This window comes from Panthera uncia, chromosome B1, assembly GCF_023721935.1.
Source record: "Panthera uncia isolate 11264 chromosome B1, Puncia_PCG_1.0, whole genome shotgun sequence".
NCBI classification, from domain to species: domain Eukaryota; kingdom Metazoa; phylum Chordata; class Mammalia; order Carnivora; family Felidae; genus Panthera; species Panthera uncia.
This window is the reverse complement of record NC_064811.1, coordinates 141,989,343-142,013,193: the sequence shown is the minus strand read 5'-3', so window position 1 is coordinate 142,013,193 and position 23,851 is coordinate 141,989,343. Positions and strand designations below refer to the sequence as shown.

At 35.6% G+C, this 23,851-nt stretch overlaps 1 protein-coding gene across 1 annotated transcript in view; it reads left to right on the top strand.

Moving 5' to 3' along the window:
• Positions 1-4,781: 4,781 nt before the first annotated feature.
• The window catches only part of LOC125923189 (probable ATP-dependent RNA helicase DDX60), a 101,838-nt gene continuing 82,768 nt past the window's right edge, over positions 4,782-23,851 (top strand). Inside the window, exons 1-9 of the mRNA XM_049631296.1 lie at positions 4,782-5,450; positions 5,583-5,652; positions 6,560-6,749; positions 7,815-8,156; positions 10,177-10,293; positions 12,584-12,745; positions 15,019-15,180; positions 22,412-22,553; positions 23,515-23,670. Of these exons, the coding sequence (XP_049487253.1) occupies positions 5,447-5,450; positions 5,583-5,652; positions 6,560-6,749; positions 7,815-8,156; positions 10,177-10,293; positions 12,584-12,745; positions 15,019-15,180; positions 22,412-22,553; positions 23,515-23,670 (1,345 nt within the window). The 5' untranslated portion in view covers positions 4,782-5,446. The remainder of the gene's footprint in view (positions 5,451-5,582; positions 5,653-6,559; positions 6,750-7,814; positions 8,157-10,176; positions 10,294-12,583; positions 12,746-15,018; positions 15,181-22,411; positions 22,554-23,514; positions 23,671-23,851) is intronic.

The following is a 23,851-nucleotide window of genomic DNA, read 5'->3' as shown; positions in this document are numbered from 1 at the left end:
ACAGTGGTTCAGTACTTATATGAGAAAGGCAATTTAACTTCTTGATTCCAGAAGCCCTTAATTTTTGATATATTATCTTTAGATGCTCTCTCTAGACTTTCTGCGATGAAAAATGAGGAACTTAATATACGCTCTTCTTTTTCCACTATTCATCCCTTTCTGAACTTCCCTATTTGGTTAATTATATTATTGTTATATTATAATGGTTTATCATAGTTTACAATATTTTTGACTTTGTTTTTAAAAATGTTTTATTTATTTTGAGAGAGAGAGAGAGGGAGAGAGAGAGAGCGGGCAAGGAGCAGAGAGAGAGGGAGAGAGAGAATTCCAAGCAGGCTTCCTGCTGTTAGTGCAGAGACTCACCAGGGCTCTATCCCACAAACGTGACCGGAGCCAAGATTAAGAGTTGGCCGCTTAAACGACAGTCACCCAGGTGCCCGTTTATGACTTTAATTTTTGTGATTTGTTTCTGGTTGAGTAAAAAATGGGAAGTCAAGTAAACAAGTCACAAAATTATTTATTATGTTATTTATTGTAGAAGCAATCTATATGGTTGACTTGGAAATGTAGTTATCATTAAGACCGCTGTTTGAAATCGATACTTTTCTAAATTCAGAGTATCATGGATCCTCCTATTTTTCTTTATAGCTTCCTTTAATTTTCCTGCATCATATGTAGTTATACTGTTTCTTGATTGTCCTTCTGCCTGATATCTACCCACTAATTTTCTGAACTGTCTCTTTAAATAACATTATCATTCAGGCTAGGTGGTTGGTGACTTCTTAAATATCTAGTAATATTGTCTTTCTGCCCTCCTAATGGATTGAATGACTGGGTATGGAATTATAAGTTCAAAATATTTTCCCCTTGGAACTTTGAAAACATTATATTTTCTTTTACCAAAACATCCAATAACGCTCCTCATTTTATTCAGTTCTAACTGTGTGCCAGGTACAATTTTAATCAATTAAAAAAATTTTTTTTAATGTTTTTATTTATTCTTGAAGGAGAGAGAGAGAGAGAGACAGAGCATGAACAGGGGAGGAGCAGAGAGAGAGGGAGACACAGAATCCGAAGCAGACTCCAAGCTTTTTTTTTTTTTTTTTAAGTTTTTAATGTTTTACTTATTTATTTATTTAATATGAAATTTATTGTCAAATTGGTTTCCACACAACACCCAGTGCTCATCCCAACAGGTGCCCTCCTTAATGCCCATCACCCACTTTCCCCTCCCTCCCACCCCCATCAACCCTGTTTATTTTTTTAAATATATTTTTTTAATGTTTATTTATTTCTGAGACAGAAAGAGACAGAGCATGAGGGAGGGGAGTGGGGGATGGGCAGAGAGAGAGGGGGACACAGAATCTGAAGCAGGCTCCAGGCTCTGAGCTGTCAGCACAGAGCCCAACATGGGGCTCAAACTCACAGACCTCGAGATCATGACCTGAGCTGAAACCGGTCGCTCAACCGACTGAGCCACCCGGGCTCCCCAAACCCTCAGTTTATTCTCAGTTTTTAAGAGTCTCCTATGATTTGCCTCCCTTCCTCTCTTTCTTTTTTCCCCTTCTCCTCCCCCATGGTCTTCTGTTAAGTTTCTCAGGGTCCGCATAAGAATGAAAACATACAGTATCTGTCTCCCTGTATGACTTATTTCACTTAGCATAACACTGTCCACTTCCATCCATGTTGCTACAAAAGGCCATATTTCATTCTTTCTCATTGCCAAGTAGTATTCCATTGTGTATATAAACCACAACTTCTTTATCTGTTCATCAGTTGATGGATGTTTAGGCTCTTTCCATAATTTGGCTATTGTTGAAAGTGCTGCTGTAAACATTGGGATACAAGTACCCCTATGCATCATCACTCCTGTATCCCTTGGGTAAATTCCTAGCAGTGCTATTGCTGACTCCAGGCTTTGAGCTGTCAGCACAGAGCCTGTTTGTGGGGCTTGAAGTCACAAGCCATGAGATCAAGACCTGAGCTGAAGTCAGACGCTTAACTGGCTGAGCCACCCAGGTGCCCCTCTTTGTTTTTTTCTCATGCCTTCTAAGGAATTTCCTGGATTTCCGATCTGTAACTTGAGATTTCATCATGTCCATTTTATTGCTCTGCATGTGACTTTTTTCCTGAAAGTATAAATTTTTTGAGGATTTACTTTTGTTTTTTCTGTAGCAGCCTGTTATTATTGTATTAGATAATATTGTGATTATTGAGAATGCTAATTCAAACTTTTTAAAGGACTGTTCTGGCCTTGACTCATGTTTATTCATCCAGCTTCTTCTTAATACCACCCCCCGTGTCTAATAATGCAGATTTTTAAATATACATTTATTCAGCGGTTTTTGTGGTGGGTAGCAGGCTTTATTTTCCCTACCATGACTCTCCCTTAAATGAGAGAGAACTGGGCATAGTGATACAAATTCTATGTACATTTTGTGTAAGGTTGGCATGAGTTCAGGATGAAGTTTAATAGGAAAAGTTTCCTATATGATATATGAGAGGAGGTAGGCAGGCAGACTATGGAACCCCTTAATTATCAAATTGAGAAGGGTTTTATTCTCCCACCATGGCTCTTGTTGAAAAGTTGTAGTGTCCAATAGGCACATATATCTCATTAGTAATTGTTATTAAATTTAAAAATGATGTTATTTCTTTCTGTTTATGTGTATTTTATTTTCAAATGATTATGTTAGGACTTATTAATTTGTTTGGAGCTGACTCCTTAATAAATAAACTGTTAGGTATTTACTTTGTCCTAGGAGTACCATGAGAAAAATTCTTGAGACATTAAGAACATCCGGGAACCTATGAATTACCTTATTTCATTCAATCTGACCCTACCTTTTCTGGATCTATCCCTTCTGAAAGATACTTGGGGTTAATTTTCTCCCGTTCACTCAGTTCTCATGGAATCATCTTTTATATTTGAACTTGGTACAATTTGGAGAACTGAAGTAAGACAGTATGGCTAATGTGCAGTTAGTAAGGTTGGGAATTGTATGAATTGGATGGCAGAGAGTTTTGGGGAAATTCTCTAAAATCCTTCCCTGGGCAAAAGCCCCTTATAATGTGAGCTATAGCTACTTTTCCTATTTCATTTCCAATCAAATCATTCTGTTTTATGCCATGTGGAACAACCTGTGGAATCAAACTTGTCGTGTGGTTTCACATCTCTGTGCATTAAACCAGTATTGTTTTGCTCTTTGAAATGTGATCCTCTGTATCTCTTACCTTCTCTAAGATGCTTCCAGAATTCTTTCTCATATTTTAAATGTGTCCTCAAAACCTCAGAACACAAGAGACTGACTACTCCAGTTGATTGAAGAACTCTTTCAATTCTCTAATGGCTTTCTGTACCATTTCTGCTAGGTCACTAAGCGTGTTACACTTTTTGATTTAATTCTCTTTAAACCCTTACCAGATTGTGAGGGGAGAGGACCATGTTTTATGCATATTTGTATATGTGGCAGCAAGTGCAATGCTTGGTGAGGAGTGGATGCTCTTTAGATCTGATAAAAGGGGGAATAACTAGGTAAGCGAGAGACCATGCTTTTGCCTGTCTCCATTAAGTGTTTCTTAAACATTCCATTCCAGCCACAGTAATTTCTTTTTTCTTCAAGTTTACTCATTTTTTGCAGTCATGAACCTCCGTGCATTGTTATTTTAATATTTATTATGTTTATTTATTTTTGAGAGACAGAGAGAGAGCACGAGCTGGGGAGGGGCAGAGAGAGAGGGAGACACAGAATCCAAAGCAGGCTCCAGGCTCTGAGCTGTCAGCACAGAGCCCGACGCAGGGCTCTAACTCGGGAACAGCGAGATCATGACCTGAGCCGAAGCTGGACACTCAACTGACTAAACCACCCAGGCGCCCCTAATATTTAATATCAATGTGTGCCTCATCATTATATGTTCTTTAATGTCATATAATATGAATATCTATCTATCTATCTATCTATCTATCCATCTATCTAATCTATCTATTATCTGTCTATCATCTATCTATCAAGTTCCACTGCCCTAACACACCATATGGCATATGTGAAGAATGTCTCAATATTTGTTTTTTGTAACAGAATGCTCAAGTGCATTTTCTTCTGCCTCTTTGACAGTTCTTTCTCAATTACCTTTGCAGACTCTTCCTCTTCTCTGTTGGCATTTATTAAATATTAGTGATCTGCAAAACTGTATTTTCAGTCCTTTCTTCTTCTTTCATGATACTGTGTCTGTCTATCCAAGCAAGTTCTTCTACCTCAGTGGCTTTATTTACAATAATATTCAAGTTACTCACATATTCAGGTCTAGCCCAGACCTTGGGTTTGACCTCTAGACCTACATATTTAATTACTCACGTGACATGTCCTACAGTCTTGAACTCAAGTCAAACTCAGAGTGACCACAAATGAACTCATGATCCTTCCCTGAAATGTAGGCTTGTTCCAAGGTTTCCTGCCCAGGGAATGGCCTCGTCCTCCATCCTGTTGCATCAGGTAGAATCTTAAAATCATCCTTGACAACCTTCACTCTTCCCTCTTCTCCATCCGTATCAGATCCATAATACATAATACAAAATTATGTAATACATAATTACAAAATTATGTTAAACTAACCTTTCAAATATTTAATATCCATAGGGGCCCCAACTACCATCAAACTGTATTACATCAAACTACTCTCATTACCCTTCTGAACTGTGGTTTTCTCTCTGCTTTACTAACAGGAACTTTGATCCCATCTTATCTATTCTCTCTACTGCAGCCAGAGTAATCTTTCAAAATGTAAAGCCGCTCGTAACACTACGTGCTTAAAGTCCGTCAGTGGATTTTAGGATGAAAACATGCCCTCAAAGGCTCTGCCTGCTCTTACATTTCTGTAACCCTCTAGTACAGCTAACTCTTCCCTCACTCTCTGCATTCCAACCTTGTTGACTTCTGTTCTGGATCTAGAATCACCCACACTCATTCATCACACAAGACTTTTGTACATGGTATTTTCTGGTATTTTTTGTACACGGTCTTTTCTGCCTGGAATGCTACTCCCCCCATCCCTGTATTTAATTAAATTTTGTTTCATCCTTCAGAAATCAACTCAAGCATTACTTCATTAAGGATGCTTCCTTTATCCTCTTTGTCACAGTTTAAATTTTCCATTGTCCATATGATTATCTGATTAATATTTGTCTTTCCTGATGGATTTTAAGCTCCGTGAGAACTAACAGCATGTTGCCCTTTGTTCATATATTCCCATTGTCTGATGTTTTGCTTAACACACAGTAGTCATTTAATACTATTTCTTGATGGAATAAATGAATTTCTAATTTTTCTTCTTTCTTTGTAGGTCTGTCATTTTCATTAATAACTGCCACTTAGAGGTACCAAAGTAAAGGAAATTTGCTATATTTAATGTTTTCCAGTTGAGGTTTGAGGTCCAGAGAGCGGCAAGAATGGGTAATTTTCAATTTAAAATATTTATAAATTACAAAATAATGATTCTTTAAGCTACATGGATTTAATAGAATTAAAATAACTTTATTGTTATTTCTTCTTTTTCAAATAATAAGTAAATAATTTATTTTTTAGGTTTAGAAGAACACATGATGTTTTTAGAAAAAATGTCACAGTTAATTATGAGTGCATTGCCAAAAGCCAAGTGAGTATTGTAATAAAGATTTCACCATGTGGAGTTTAAGACACAAAACATGAACATAGGGGAAGGGAGAGAAAAATAAGATAAAAAGAGACAGGGGGGCAAATGACAAGAGATTCTTAAATACAGAGAACAAACTGAGGGTTGCTGGTGGGGGGATGGGCTAAATGGAGGGATTAAGGCATTAATGGGCATTAAGGAGGGCACTTTTAGGAGCACCAGGTGTCCTGTGTAAGAGATGAATCACGGGGTTCTACTTCTGAAACCAATACTACACTGTATGTTAACTTGAATTTAAATAAATAAATCAAAAAAGAGGTGTACATTTGGATACCATATTTCCTGTATATCAATTTGACATGAAAGTAATGTGTATCTATCTCAGTATATATATTATAGTATATTATATATACAATTATATATGCACATGCATATATAAATACATATATGATTGTTTAACATAGAACTTTGAGAGCTGTTTGATAGTGAATGGAAACAGTTTTCTCTTGCATTGTTTGTACACAGCTATCAATGAACCTATTGTTTTATAAAGAAATAGTATTGATTAAACAGGAAGGAAATTTAACACAGGTCTATATTCAGAATAGAGGTGTTAAATTCCCGATTCCAATCCAGATTCTGCCATGTGGTTTTACATAATTTGCTCTGTCTCTTTGAGCCTCTTTTTCTATATCTACAGGATGGGAATGACCCCACCTTCTGCCTATGAGGGCTAGTCATACATATGGATATATTTGAAAAGTCTTAGCGTAGAGACGGACATAAAATAATTACTTGGCAAATTCACCTACTGATGATGGTGATAATGGGCGAATAATGACAATGCTACTGTCTTTGGGGGCCTTATTTAATCAATATGTAATTTTTGTTTTAACTGTTTTCATTTTAGACATTCCAGTTTATTCAATGATTTTGTTGAATCTGAATTTTTTCTGATTGATGGCGATTCATTACTTGCTACATGCATATGCGAGAAATCATTAAAGCAGGGGCAGCAGCTCCACTTCTTTTATGTAATTGAATGCTATCTTATGGATCTTATCAGTAAAGGAGGACAATTTGCCATAGTTTTCTTCAAGGTAACATGTGATTTAAGACCTAAACCTAAAATTCCTTACCATTTTATTTTTTTTTCTTATTAACACGTTAAATACATCTATAAGAATTCATAGTTTAAAGGGAAGAACAGAAAAAATACCCATAGTCCCCGTATTCAGAAATTACCACGTTTAAGATTATATTTTATTTGCAGCAATTAAACTTTATATAAAGACACACACGCTCATGAAGGAGGGTGAGCAGTCTCTACAGAAGCTCAGTTGGATTCAACTTTTCCAACTCGGAGAAGCGCTTCTGTTTTCAGAACTCTGTAGTCAGTTTCTTTGAGCCTGGAAAAATGTCAAACTCATTGATACTACTTCATTTATTCTTTGTTCCATAGTAAATACCTCTGAGGGAAGGTATTTGCTCTTCCTTTTCTGATTATGAATATAATTAATAAAATATTAACAGTATCAAATACAGAGGTATAACCACTACCACCCTTTCCTTATCCTATCCCTGAAGGTAACCAAGGTATTACCCTTAAGGGTTTTGGAATGTGTCTGTTCAGTCATTTTGCAGTCAACACTATTGTTAGATTTTTAAACATTGCTGACTTCTTGCAAGCGATGTTTTGAATACAGAGCCGGTATTCTAACCTAATGTTTCCAGTCCAGTTTACTGCACTAATTTTGATCTGTTGAGAAAAACCTCCGCTGCTTCAGGACAATCACACTAAATTGGGATCGTCCTCTCCAAGTGGTTCACCTCAGCTTCCTGTTCTGGATAATTTATATCCGCCATTTGCTTTTGCATATTTTTTCTCTCCTTTTTCTTTTTGAAGTGAAATTGGAGAGGAAAAGAATTAGACTACGAAGGGAAAGTATGATAAACCCTGAGCATTATGTGCTTGCTTAATGGGGACGCCTGTATTTAAATCCAAACTGTGATTTATGGCATGTATTTGTGAAATGACAGTCAAGGTCTGACTATAAAGCAGAACAAAACTGTATCGGAACCTTTTCTTCTAATGACTTTAATGATACGTGTAAACCAACTAAATGGTAATTTCAAAAAAAATATACTTTATCCCATTCTTACAGGATGCTGAGTACGCATATTTCAGCTTCCCTGAACTTCTTCCTTTGAGAACTGCTTTCATTCTTCATCTTCAGCATAATACCACCATTGATGTTCAAACAGAATTTTCTGGATGCTTATCACAAGGATGGAAAAGTTTCATAGAAGACAGTTACCCATATTACCTGATGGTTGCAGATGAAGGCCTGAACCATCTGCAAACGCACCTTTTCAACTTTTTAATTATTCAGTCTTGGGCAATCAAGGTCAATGTTGTGCTTTCCTCAGGGCAAACATCCAATATTCTTCGACTTTATGCGTACCTTATGCCAAGCATGTACACGAACCAAACTTTTTTCAAGGAGGTAATTGATATCTAAATATAAATTTCTTCTAGACTTTTACAGAATTTTCCAAGTTACTTGACTTACTTTTATTTCTACCACTTCTATGGAAATTATCATAGGTTTCACAGAGAGGTATAGAAAATTAACAATAATGATAATACAAATGCAATCATATGTTCAGAACTTGTAATAACAACAATGATTGGTACTTCTCATGAGTCATTTTTAAAATCTTGTCAGCAGCCCTTTAGTTAGGTGTAAGTATCATCTGTGTTTTGCAGATGAGGAAATAGATACTTGAGTAAGTAATTTGCTCATTATCAATAGTAAATGAATAATAAAGCATGGTTTGAAAAGGAGCAGTCTGACTTTAGCCCTTATGTGCATAACTACTGTGTGGTATACTGCCTCCAAGTTAATGAAGGTCAGAAATGCACTCATTTGGAGGTAAAAACTCATGCCTCTGTTGCTAAGACATACTGGTGAAATCCTTGTTAATACGGTAGTTTTAATGAGAAAACAATGGAGAAGGGTGATGAGGATGGGAAATAAACAAAATGCTTATTTCATAATATTAAGGCATTAATAGAATTTTCAGAGTATTTAGATTTTAATCCTTTGCTCGATCTTATTATTTTGCTGCATTGGTATATTTGACAATTACTACATTGAAATTTAGGGAGTTAAAAATACTTACTAATTTTATAAATGAATCTAGTTTCTGGTTAATTTTCACTACTTACAGTGAATCCTCATATGGAGATATTAATTCTGTATTTCATCAAAATAATTTGTGAGTCAATTAACATTTTTTACTCTTTGGGAATACTGTCATACTCCTTCTGGTATTTGGAAACCTCCAGATGGTTGTCATGAAATCTGATAAGATAGTTTGTTTTGCTATAGTTAGAATCCCAGTCATTAAACTATTTCCAACTCTAGTTGCCTGCTGTGGGTAGGATCAGCCCTGGAGTTGATTTTTATATTGGGAAGAGGAACTGTAATCAATTGATCTCATTTCATTCTGTGAAAACAGTTTCTGGATTTGAGCTTGAAGAGTGCTCTACAAACATCCTTCCCAGTCCGTCCTTAAGAAGATTTTTTTAAAGGTCCCTGGCTGGCTCAGCAGTTGGGTGACTGACTTCAGTTCAGGTCATGATCTCAAAACTCATGAGTGTGAGCCCCGCCGAGCTCTGTGCTGATAGCTCAGAGCCTGGAGCCTACTTCGGATTCTGTGTCTCCTTCTCTCTGTCCCTCCCCTGCTCGCACTCTGTCTCTCTCTCTCTCTCTCAAAAATAAATAAACATTAAAAAAATTGAAAAAGAAGATTTTTTTTAAATTTTAGGTTTTATATCTAGTATAATAATACGTTTCCTAGGTTAGTGAGTACTCATTTTAAAGAGGTTGTTTCACTTATCTATTTGAGGACTATATGAAATGCATATAAAAATTCAGTGTAATAAGTGATGAATCACTGAAGTGATGTAATACTGAAGCCAGTATTACACTGTATATTAACTAACTAAAATATAAATAATAAAAACAGTGTATGATGATAATGGCTGGATGATAGGTACCTGAGGGGAGATTATGCTATTGCTTATTTACATGTATGTTTGAAATTTTTCACAATAAAATATAATGTATTAAATGGGTGCACTTTTTTTTTTTTTGAGATGTTGGAAATGTTCTAAAATTAGATTATGGTGATGGTTACACAACTCTGTATCTTTACCAAAAGCCATTGAATTTTCCCCTTTACGTGAATTTTCTGTTATGCTCATTATACTTTTTACAAAGTTTTTTAAAAAATAAAATGCACTAAGTTCCCAGACAAAAATTAATTCAGCAAAGACAACATAGTGCTGCTTGACAGACTTTAAAAGTATTGTTGATGATCTGTAATTACATTAGTGTAATTTTTTTAACTTGGAAATATATTTTCACAATTATATCTTCAATATATGATTTTCTGTAGTTGGAAAGTGATTAGATATTTTATTTATGACAATTTATGTGACTTGCTTTTCTTTTACAGAATAAAAAGAAGATTGAGAATGCTTATAAAATCCTGATTAAACAATTGCAAGAATGTAGAATTTTAGCACTAGAATCTCTTTTTGGAAATTTAAAATGGAAAAATATGATGGACGAGGTACTGAAACTTTTAAAAACTTTTTATTTGAACTAATCTTTTAGTTATAAAAAAAAGTTGCAAAAATAGTTCTGAGTTCCCATAGACTTCTCACTCAGCTTTCCCTAATGTTAGCATCTTATGTAACCATGGTGCATCTTTCAAAACCAGGAAATTAACATCAGTATAATACTATTAACTAAGCTGCAGACATTATTTGAGGTTCACTTACTTTTCCATGAATGTCCTTTTTCTGTTCCAAGATTCTGTCTAGGGTTCCACATCCATTTAGTTATTTCTATCTAGTCTCCTCCAGTCTGTAGTAGTTTCTCAGTGTTTCCTTATCTTTCATGACCTTGATGTCTTTCATGACCTTGATGATGATATACATGGTGGTGATGGCTACATGGATGTATATTTATCTTCAAACTCATCAAGCCTGGTCTTTCTGAGCACTGTTTTACACTTTTTGAAACCATAAGATGTACCATTCTTATCTTGTATTTTTTCTATCCCAGCCTTGAAATCAACTACTTCTCTAAGCAGTTCTGGTTGCTTTTATTGGAAAGTAGAATTTAGAAGCCAAGATCTGGGAATTAATGTTTGTTCATTTCCACTGGGATGTCATTACTATAAGGACTTTTCAGCAGAAACAGCTAGGAAATATATGTATATATGCTACGCCATGCATACACATTTGCCTATTTTTTTAAATCTATCTATGTATCTATGTATCTATCATCTATCTTAAATATCATGCTTTCACACCAATGACTTTTACTCCAGTTCAACTTCACATCCTTCATTTTACCCCTCCCATTTCTTTATTTGTAATTTCTTTCTCCAACTGTGAGAAATTCAGCTCTCTCATTACATACAATATATTTACTTATTTTTCATCAATTCTAATATATACATATAGTTTTAGAATTGCTAACCACATCTTGTGAGAAACATATTCACTAGGTGGATTACGGGATTTATGTGCAGTTCTTTTTAGCCTTAGTCATAGAATATGTTAAAATACTGCTTTCCAAAGTTTTTTAGGTTAGTTCTTTTCTTGCTCACCCCATTCAGTTTGGTTATGTTATTCATTATTAATGCAGGTAGGTTTGTTGGTTAATATTTGTATTTCATTTTGGGTCCCTCCCACCCATATTCAGATCTTTAAAGTAAAAAGAAAATTAATGTTTATTTATTTTGGAGAGAGAGAGAGCACAAGCAGGGGAGGGGCAGAGAGAGAGAGGGAGACACAGAATCCGAAGCAGGCTCCAGGCTCTGAGCTGTCAGCACAGAGCCAGACGCGGGGCTTGAACTCACAAACTGTGAGATCATGACCTGAGCCGAAGTTGGACACTCAACCAACTGAGCCACCCAGGTACCCCAACCATATCCAGATTTTTAAAAATTAACCTGTTTATTTTAGAGGGTATGTGAAAGGTATATGAAATATACTTATGATTCTAAGAATCAGAGATATACAAAAGGATATACTCTAAAAAGTGACACTTTACTCTTATCCCTGCTACTCTGATCCCATTTTCTACTGTTCACCACACTCCCAAATACTTCTGTAGGTAACTTGTCTGTTTAGTTTCAGGTTTATCCTTCTGGTGTTCTTTCTTTTCTTTCCTTTTAAAAATTAATTAAATAATTAATTTTTGCACAAAAAAGCAGACGTGTGTATTTTCTTATATCCTCTTCTTTCTTAAATAAAGGATCACATAATGTAGATATTCTTTAGTGACTTTCTTTTCAGATTTAGCATGTTCTAGAAATTATTTTAAAGAGATTTTAAAAATCTGTCTCATTATGTTATATAGCTGCATAACACTCCCTTGTGTGGATATACTGTAATTTATTTAACCAATTTCCTACTCTGGAATTTATATTTATTTATATTTAAATATATTTTATATATTTAAATTTATATTTATACAAATATAAATGCTGTAATGACTAATGATATGTATGTGCAATTTTGTATTATTAGAGGTATACCTTCAGAGTAGATTTTAAAAATGGAATTGATGTGTCAAAAGGTAAGTGTATATGTTGCTTACTTAGGTCTTATCAATTGTCTTTCTAAAAGGATTATATCACTTTTTTTTTTGTCTTTCAGTTTTTAATACTTCTCTGTATATTACAGATACGAGCACTCTCATCTTAAAATTTTATTTATTGTTTTTAACAAATATTTATAGTTTTATGTAATCCCTATATCTATCTTTGTATGATTTTTTCTGGTAAGATCACTTGAATAAAAATTTTTTTTAGATGTCATGATGTTTACAGTTTTCTTCTGTGACAGGCATGTGAAACTATTTCTCTGCTTAAGCAACTCTGGCCAGAAGGATCTGACATTCGGCGTGTTCTTTGCGTTACTTCATGCTCGTTGTCTTTGAGAATGTACCATCACTTTTTAGAAAACAGGAACAAGACTATCTCTGATCAGAACACTGACATCCAAGAGGTGTGATTATTATAACTTTCCTGTGAAACGTCATTGCTGTCCACTTTTGAAATTTTATTGAGATCTATCTGCCTTTTCTTCCTTTCGGTATTTTATGTATTTCCCTAGTTTATTCATATAAATTTCCCCCCAAGAGGGAAAAACTGGAATTTGTTTACAAGAAATATCTATTATATTGTTATATGATCTAGTGTTTTACTATACAGATTTTTGTACTTCTTAGTACACATTTAAGTCACATTTGTCCAATCATCCAGAAGAAGGAGGAATAAGAAAGGAAATTAGCACATGGTGAGAGCTTACATTATCATGTTCTGGGCTCTATGCCTTGTGCCTTTATATACTCACAACTGCATTTTAAGGGAGGTATTGTTATTCCCACTTCACATATGGGAACGCCTGAGGTTCAGATAGTCCAGGAAACATTCCTCAATTAAATAGCAGAGTGAATTGAACCCATGTCTGTTTTGTTCAAATTCCATAATACCAAACTGTCTTTAGAAAGAACATTCTCATTGTAGTGTCTTAGTGCCGTCCTTGCTAGAGAAGTACTAAAGGTCTTAAACTTTTTTAAAATTTTACTTTAATTTATTAAAAACTTTTTTTTTTAATGTTTACTTTTGAGAGAGAGAGAGAGAGAGAGAGAGGGAGAGAGAGAGAGGGTGCAAGTGGGGGATAGACAGAGAGAGAGGGAGACACAGAATCTGAAGCAGGCTCCAGGCTCTGAGCTGTCAGCACAGAGCCCAATGAGGGGCTCAAACTCACTAACTGTGAGATCATGACCTGAGCCGAAGTTGGAGGCTTAATGGACTGAGCCACCCAGGTGCGCCCCCTCCCCCCGCCCCACCGAAGGTGTTAAACTTCTTTATGGTTGATAGAGTCCCTTAAGAATCTGCTGGCCAGTATGGATTTGCTCTCCAGTAAATAGTCTTCCTTATATATATGTGTACATATGCACATGTACACACACGTGTGTACACACATTATTTTATATACAACCTGACTGCGAGGGCATTCTTGCTTGAAAGTTTTTATTAAAGAAAAATGAAACATTTTGTAGCATTTTTGTACACTCTCAGAGAAATGAACAGGACTTATAGCATTTTACCTAACATCCTTTATATTTGGTTTTCCAATATCTACTTGAATATATTTTTAGTAAAATATTTTTTTACATGATTAGGCACGACATTTTAAATTATTATCACAAAAATGATACCAGACCGAGTGTATCTCTGGAACTTCTCTAACTATTAGACTATTTGGCCTTCTGGGGGCATTCTGAAATAAGTCTTAGTTTTGCTTTACTGACAACCCTGCAAACATTTGAAGATGGCTTGGAGACCCTTGTCCCATTATGTTAAATATGCCCATTTCTTCACACTTTTTCTAATTGGGTAAGTTTTTTAGATGTGTCCTGGTTTATTCACTGTGGTAATGTTCAGTGTAACTTTTAAAGTATGATGCTTTAGTGGCTCCTGAGTGGCTAGTCGGTTAAGCGTCCAGCTTTGGCCCAGGTCATGATCTCATGGTTTGTGGGTTTGAGCCCCGTGTTGGGCTCTGTGCTGATAACTCAGAGTCTGGAGTCTGTTTCAGATTCTGTGTCTCCCTCTCTCTGCCCCTCCCCTGCTCACGCTCTGTCTCTCTCTGTCTCAAAAATAAATAAACATTGAAAAAAAAAATTTAAAGTTGATGCTTTAGGGACACCTAGGTGGCTCAGTCGGTTGAGCATCCAACTTTGGCTGAGGTTGTGATCTCATGGCTTGAGGGTTCGAGCCCCACATCAGGCTCTGTGCTGAGAGTTCAGAGCTTGGAGCCTGCTTCAGATTCTGTGTCTCCCTCTCTCTCTCTGCCCCTCCTCGGTCGCTCTGTCTCTCTCTCTCAAAAATAAATAAAAAGAATGAAAAAAATTTAAAGTATGATGCTTTAGACAGAATAGGGCATTTAAAGTATGGCTCCATCAGTACAAAGCCCTGTGGGATCATGGCTTCTTTAGATGCTGGACCAGCTCACCTAAAGTTAGGCTTACCTAAAAATACTAAAGAATGTTTTATGTAAACTGCTCTTCAGCTGGCAGTTCCCTGTCCCCTTACCTGAATTCTGTATTTTCTATGCATTCAAATTTATGTATGAAGAAACAAACTCAAAAACATAGAATTAAGAATGTAATAAAGTGTGATTCCTACACAGGAAAATGTGGCTGCTGACTGTTGTGGTACTACATGCAATTCATAGCCTGGTGGTCTCTATTTTGCCTTCTTTATTTTATTCAGGTGGAAAGTCATTGCTTAAACATGATGCAAGAAATGGAAGATTTGTGTAAACTGCATTGTCTCAGTGTGGTTTTTCTACTCCACTTACCTCTTTCTCAAAGGGCCTGTGCTAGATTCATCACTTCCCATTGGGCTCAGAACATTCAGACTTTCTTGAAAATGGTAAATATGCTCTGTATTAGTTTGTTTATTTTTTGTTTCAATTGTCTGATATAAAGAAACCACAGTCACCTTCAAAACAGATTTAAAAGGGAATAATGTCAGCCCTTTGGGGACTTTAAAGGTTTAATGGCCCAAGTCATTTTCTTGCTAATTTCAACAACTCTGTTTGGTAATAATAACAAACAGCATGCTATATATCCAGTCTAAGGAAAAAACTCTCTATTTTCCTTCTTCCAATTTCTGTCAAGATCAGGTTTTTGTGTTATTAATTATGTGAGATTGGTAACCATTGTATTCTGCTCTTGAGAGGAATTAAAGATATAAATGTAATAGTTATTTTTGTCCATTATAGATATTACTTAGACAATATTTGTAGACTGTAGGAAAATAGCAAAAACAAAAGAAAAACTTACCCAGGTACCCACTATTCAAGTCAATAACTATTAATATTTTGTTTTATTCTCTTAATTTTAAATGAATAAGTCTTTCTGTTATTTTTTGTTATTGTTTGAGACATTGGAATGAATATATATATTCATATTCATATATGACATTTTCTTCTCACATATTTTTCGAAGTTTTCTTTCATACTCTTGGTTAGCATAATTTTTTAGTGGCCACTATTTTTGTAACGGATGTACCATGGTTTACTCACCCATTCTTATATTGTGGAATATTAAGAGGGTTTTAATTGTTATAAATGCTGCTGCTATTCTCCTGGTTTTTGAGTGTAAGCCTTTTTCCTTTGATTTGGGGATGTTGACTTAGACTTCATGCCCAGAAGTGGGATTAGTGGATCAATTTAAATGGAAAATTAAAAAAAATTTTTTTAATGTTTATTTATTTTTGAGAGAGAGACAGACTGCAAGCAAGGGAGGGGCAGAGAGAGAGGAAGACACAGAATCCAAAGCAGCTCCAGGCTCCGAGCTGTCAGCACAGAGCCCAATGTGGGGCTCAAACTCACAAACCATGAGATCATAACCTGAGCCAAAGTTGGACATTCAACCAACTGAGCCACCCAGGCGCCCCTAAATGGAAAATTTTAGAGAATCTTGACACTTTTAGTCAAAATATTCAAGAAAAATATTTTAGAACCAATCAATTAGTAAGCTAGCCCCAAAATATTTATCTAATGCATATGCATTGTGTGAATCACTGGGGATACAGTGAGAAAAATAATATATTTACCCATCTCATCCTACCACTTTCATAGAGCTACATTTTGCAGGAAGACAGATACTGATTTTTTAAAATTAATATTAAGGAGGAATTACAGGATACTTTAGAGTCTGATGATAAAAAGTCTCAGTTCAGTTAGAAAAGGATGGCTTCTTCCAAGAATTGAAGAGATGTGAAGTAATGCAAACATTGAAGGATGAGTAGGGATTGGCAAGTTGGTGAGAGGAAGGACACTGGATTCTAGGAGATGAAACAGCATGTGGGATCATCCTGACAATGGCATGATCAAGGAACTGGAATACAACTTGTAGAACTAGAATAGAAAGAGAAAGTGATAAAGCTGAAGAGATGGGTAAGAGACAAATCACATAGGTCTGTATAGGTCCTGTGAAAAGAATGTGGAGATTTAACTTGATCATAAGCACAATGAGAACCAACTGAATGATTGCAAGGAGATGAATGGCACTTCATTAAAAAATAATTTCTTCTGGGCGCCTGGGTGGCTCAGTCGGTTAGGCGTCTGACTTCAGCTCAGGGCATGATCTCACAGCCTGTGAGTTAGAGCCCTGCGTGGGACGCTGTGCTGAAACCTCAGAGCCTGGAGCCTGCTTCTGATTCTGTGTCTCCCTCTCTCTGCCCTTCCCCTACTCATGCTCGCTCTCTGTCTCAAAACAGAACAAAACAAAACAAAAAAAAAACATTAAAAAAAATTTCTTTGGCTTGCAATGCAGAGAGTTCATTGTAGAGGTAAAAATGGATTTAGGGAAACCATTTGGGTGATTGTTACCTCAGTTGATATATGTGCTAATGATATTAGGGACTAAGGAAATGGTAAGTAGGCATGAATAGCAGTAGGCAATTTCAAGAATTATTTAAAGTATAAACTTAAGTTTAGTGTGGGCATCAGGAAAAGGGAGGAGTCAAATGACTCTAGATCTCTGGCTAGAGCATTTGTGGGGACAATATCATCGTATGAAGTATAATTGCGAAGAAAGATTATGAGTTCAGTTTTGGGAATATTGAGTTTACGATGCCAGTGAAATATCCAAATGGAAATATCTAGTAGACAATTTGAAATACTGGTTTGGAGCTTAGTGGAGTGGAATAAGTTGGTGGTAAAGAATTGGGAATCACTAGCCTATGGATGTTAATTAATGCCATGGCGGTGGATAAAATTATTTTAGGAAAGACAAGAGGGCCTAGGACAGAGACCTGAGATACTCCAATATTAAATGGTTAGGGATAGATTGACACTAGGAAAAGACACTGAGAAGGAGCTGGTTAGATGAATAGAGCAGAAAGCTAAGACAATAGATTGTTGTGAAGGTCAAAGGAACTGGGATTTTCAAAAGGTGGTTGTGGTTAATAGTACCAAATGCTATGGAGGTTGAGGACCAAAAATACTACTTTGGGTTTAATGACATAGGACTCACTGTTGATTTTAATTAAGAGACATATTAATGGAGAGCCTAGAAGCAAAAATCTATGGTAGAGTGGGTTCAGTGGTGAGTGGAAAGGAGAAAATAAAGGTGAAAATAAGTTTATATGTAACAGGTTGAGATTAAGGAAAGTGACACAGGATAAAATGGGATAGGAAAGTGTGTCTATTAGGAATGTTTTTAAAATGGCAAAGACAGAGCATGTTTAAATGCTGATCATAAAATTAAGAGAATAGGATGAAAATACAAGGAAAGTAAGGTGAGAGGGGATAGGATCTAGAGTATATTCTTATACAGAGGGAGCAATATTGCCATTTTTATAGGAGACAGTAAAGAAAGAACAGTGCAACGTTGGCTGTGATAGAAGTTGTAGGATGACTTTGTTCCTATGTGCTGGTTCAATTTTCTTTGTGAAGTAGGAGACAAAGTCATATGCTGAATGTTGTGGCAAGGAAGCAAGCCCAGAAGTTTAGAACCAGGAAACATTTTGGAAATATTTATTGGGGAACTTAGGGGAGTAAACTATACTGAGAAACAGAGATACCATTCTGTCCTGCCTAGCACTTTTGAATGCTTATTTGAAGTTTTTGACAAAACAATTATAGTGGCATCACTTTGTATTATTGTATGATTTTGTTTTTCTGTAGTCGCAACAACATGGCCATAGGCACAAGGAAAGCAACTAATTGGATGGTATGGAAAAAAGGGACAAGATAATTTAGGCACAAAAATGCTATTAGTGGATCTATACAGTTTGATGGAAAATAAAAAAGGAAAAGAGACTTTAGTATCTTTGCAAGAAGGTAGTAAAAATGATAGACTAGGAAACAAAGTTTCCTGGAGACAAACCAAATGGACTCTATTGGATAAGGAGAAAGTAGAGGAGCTGTAGAACTGGAGGTCCTGATATGATCAATAAAGAATTGTGAATGATCATTAGACAAAGTTAAAGGCATGGGTCAACAGGTGGGAGTGAGGAAGTATTCATCAGGGAGTGTGGCAGACGCTATTGTTGTTTCCTTATCTATGTCTCCCACTTACCTATTTCTCCGTCTTACTATAAGTGCAACTCTCTGCCTGAAGGTTTTGTTTTCTTGATCTGAAATGCTGGGGTATTAATGTTTCTCATGCCTTCCACCAATGACAGATGAGGAGTTGGTGGATGAAGACCCCAGCTTCCTTGTATCCAGGTTGATATAACTCTGAAATGTAGTTAGGGATTCTTTAGGGATTGGGGAAAAATAATAATTGTTGGTCTATGTATAACAAATATTATTGAAAAAGACAATTACCATCTTCTGCCCCCACTACATCTCCCTCATAAAGTGTCCATGAGTTGGGGAGGGGGAGAGAGTTGGGGAATAAATGAATAGAATCACCATAAGCGGGGTGGGAAGGGCATGATAGAATCTTCCTAAAGTTTCAGGGGTCTGTGTATACAAAGAAACTGATTTAGTTCCCAGGAAAGAGACTGGGAGAAAGCTAGCCTCACCTAGGATACCTGTGGCTATGTATGCCAGGGAACTTGTCTGGAAAATGCAGTGTGTTGTCTAGGCATGAAAGTGTGGGAAATCTTCCCTATGCCTCCTGAGGGAAGGCATCTGAAAGTTCCTGTAGGCTCTAAATGAGTCATGGTAGTTGATCGAGAGGGAAGGAGAACCTGTGATTCTTCACAGAGTTCTCAGAAGCCAGATGAGGGGATTTAAGTGGGAAATGACATGGAAAAAAACCCTCTAAATTTGAAGACTATATTTCAGTAGACTAGGAATTCCATGGAACCAACTAGAGGCCAATCCATGGCCATTTGACCATTTAATCTCTATAGAAGAGATCTGGGACTATTGCCTGTATAGAATACTAAAGAGTGAGGTATAACTGGAGACAGCCATACTGAGTGGTAGGCACTTTTTTTTTTTTTTTTTTTTTTTTTTTTACCGAAATGAGGATGACACTTAGGTAACACTCCTGTCAAAGTCTGGCATGGGAGATGCAGTGGCGACTCATGAAGGGAATTGATCTGAGTGTGACTAGGAAGTAATTGAATTGGATTTTACTTTGTAGTGCTTAGATTATATTTATTGAAATAGCATAATAGGGATGTAGGATCAACAATTAAAGTTAAGAAACAAATATTCATGATTGTTTATCTAGGTTTGTATTTATGGGCATTTACAACTGTTCTAACAGAAGTGTTACAAGGTTTTGTGTTGTGGTGAACACAATATTATGTAGTTCTGCTGATGCTTTGGGGAGAAAATATTTTCCTATATCCCAAATCCCATTGGGGAGTTTTTCTCTAGGTAAGTTTTAAATGTTTACGTATTTATTTTGAGAGAGAGAGAGACAGAGAGAGACAGAGAGAGAGAATCCCAAGAAGGTTCCACGCTGTCAACGCACAGCCCCACAGGGAACTCGATCTCAAGGACTGTGATACCATGACCTGAGCCGAAATCAAGTGTTGGATACTTATCCGACTGAGCCACCCAGGTGCCCCTCATTTATAGAGTTTTATAAGCAATTTTTTTTATGGACAATGGTCATTAGGTGAAAAGGATATTACAAAGTCTGTCTAAATTGTGGAATGTTCTAAGATGGCTCTGCAGGACATTGTGGTTGTAGCTGATAGAAACCATCATTCTTTAATTAGGATGGCATGGACTTCTGGGCAAGATAGGAATAGCTACCAGTTATTTTGCACCGGATTTATGTGTGTACTTTACCTAGCCTATTAACATATAATACTACTACTCTTATATCTTCATTTTACAAATGAAAAATTTGGGCTCAGAAAGGTTAAGTGGCCCATTAGCACAACTGGGTGATCAAGTTGGAGCTAACTTCATTTCTCTCCAGCCTCCAAATCTGTGCCCTTCCCACCATCCTCTGCTCTCTTGATGTGGGGAAACAACTGATTATCCCACAGTCAAGCATCCCTCTGTTCCTTTCTCTTCTCCATGCTTCATTTTGGTAGCACCCAGTGACTGGAAGTGTAAATTCAGGTAGCCCCTGAAATGTTCACAAAGAAAGGCATGTTCTGAGGCCTCTGGAGAAAGCAGCTAAGCAAACTGAAGGGAGAGTTTAATGTTTACTCACATCTTGACACTTGGAGACCACATGGAGTCACCTCTTGTAGGAAGTGTATAAAATGAGGAATATTTGCTATACTATTTTCACACGTTACTGTGTACTTAGTAGTATTTTGTGAAAGGATTAGGTGGAGAGAACCTTACATGACAGTGGTTTTCCAAGTATGGTTCCCTTGACCAACAGCATCAGCATCACCTGGGAACTTCTTAGAAATGCAAATTCTTAGGCTCTACCCCAAACCTACTGAATCAATCTCTGGGAATGATGCCTAGTAATCTGTGTTTTATCTGAAAATCTTTCCATGTGAGGCTTATGCTGAAGTTTGAGAACCACTGCTCTATGGCTCTGTGGAGGTCTTTTTAGTATTTTATTATTGTTTAAATTACATTTTAGGCAGGAGGCTCCTACTTTGATATTTATGATTTCTCATGAACCTTGGGCATTCTCCCTAACTTATTTGGTCAAAACTAGGTTTTCAAAGCAGTATCCTATAGCCACAAGTGGATATTGAGCATTTGAAATGTGGGTAGTCTGAATTGAGGTGTGCTCTAAGTTTAAAAGAAACACCAGATTTCAAAAGAATTTAGTATGAAAAACACATAAACTATTCTGTTGATATTTTTACATGGATTACACATTGAAATGATAACATTTTGGATATGTCATGTTAGATCAATAAAATAATTTTGTCTTTTTTTTTTTTAAATGTGACTTCTAGAAAATTTAGAATGAGATATATGCTGCTTGCCCATGTTACGTTTCTATTGGATACTTCTGGGATCAGTTTCCACATCAACATAGATAAATAAATTATTCATGTTTGGAAAGTGTTTGGTTTTATCATTGAGGGATTGTGGAGCAGAGAACACTCGGTTTTCCCCCTACTGAACTTTATTCCCCAAACGCTATCATTGGCTGAAAAGATGACTAGGCTTTCACTCGCTGAGGTTGTCTACTCATGTCTACTTAGCTCTGAACTAAGTGTGGCCAGTGAAGACATTCTGCCTGTGTTAGACATGAAGATAACCTCACTGTCATAAACTCCACAAGAGCACACCAAAGTAGATGGAGCGGAGTCTTTGAGTTTGAGGATTCAGCATCTTCCCCTGAACAAATGCCATATTTTAAATCCTCTTTTGACCTGAAAGTAAAACCGGAAAACATTAAAACCTCAGTAAAGAACAGAGGCGCATTTGAAAGCAGAAGTATTTCTGTAGCATTGGAACTATATCTGTGGATTAGTGTGAGAAAAAAAAATTGTATTGAGTCCAACACAGGTTTCTATGATTCAGAATAAGGAACAATGTTGAATTAATTTTTTGGTCAGTTTGGTTTTATTTTATGATTCAGTCTTTTTAGATATAAAGCATTCATCATTATCCAGCTCAAAAGGTCTTACATTAATAAGAATTGGAGGAACCTTGCCAACTTGCCTTTCATTGGATTATTGATGTGTTTGAAGTTGTATAATAGTTTATTGCTAGTATAGCAATTGTCAGTGACTTGGTTTTATTTCTAATTTTCAGAAAAAGTGGTGTGAATATTTCATCCTAAGTAATATAAACATTTTTGAATTTTGGAATCTGAATTTAATTCACCTTTGCGACTTAAGTGATGAGCTTTTGTTGAAGAATATTGCTTTTTACTATGAAAATGAAAATGTTGAAGGTACCGTCTTAATATATTATAATAACTGTACTTTCACCCAGAGATAAACATTATAAAGAACTTAAAATTTCAAAATAATTTTCCTATATGTCCAACATATAACATAACAATTATTTTCCTCCCAATCTTTGTTTATACATGTATATAAGTTTTATTTAGTTGCAATCAGAGTGAATATTATATTTTTAAACATTTTAACTTAATGTACTCCACAAGTATTCTTAGAAAAAATATGTGTTTGGGTATTTAGCATTTCTGGATCATTTTAGTAGTTGAATTTTTCATTTAAATATATGCATAACATTTAAAAAATATTTACTTTAATTAATATAATCAACCTATTACTATGAGATATTTAGGGAATTTTAATTTTTTCCCAAAGATAAAGCTGATTTATATATTTGGAAAAAAACTAAAAAATTAAGATTTATTTTTCTTTCTTGAATTATTTTCTTAGAATAAATTTTTGCTGTTTCTTAATAGCCAGAGGGGGGGGAAAACATGTTTTAAGAGAGCTATAGCCCATTGTACACTATTGAAACTTATTTGACCTCTAGAATTTGGTTCCTACACATAGCAAACATTGGAATGAGTTAACTGCATTTAATTTTAGCAACCCTCTACAAATTTTCTCATCTCTGAAAAATGAGCTTTGTTCAGTTTTATTGGTTGTAGAAGTTATATGTGGCATCACCTTTTTTAACCTTATAAAATTGATATCCACAGTTATTGTTAGTTAAGACAGTTGTAATCTTAATACTTAGCTATCAAATAGGAAAACAAGATAATTTAAAAATCTATAGTCACATTAGGGACCATATTCATTTAGGTATCGTGTGGAACTCACTGAAAATTTCACTGTTTGAGAAATATTTCAGAACTCTATGAATTTAGTAAAAATGTGTGCTTCTCTATATATAGGAATGACTTTTAATGTTTAGTACTTTTAAATATTATATAGGCCTACATTTGAATTTGGGAGATGTCATTATGAAGGATTATGAACATCTCTGGAATACTGTGTCAAAGTTGGTCAGAAAGTTTTCTGTTGGAAAGCCATTTCCTCTGAGAACAACAAAACTTTCTTTTCTTGAAAAGAGTCCATCACCAATCAAAGGTAATAAATCTATAAATTAATTTGAAATGACAGTTCAAGTCTCTGAAAATGTTTTGAATGCACCACTAACTAAATGCTACACAGGTCTAAATTATTTTCTGGCACTATGCATTTTAATAATAAGTTACCTCTCACTGTATCATTGGGGTTTTATATATATATATATATATATATATGTTTT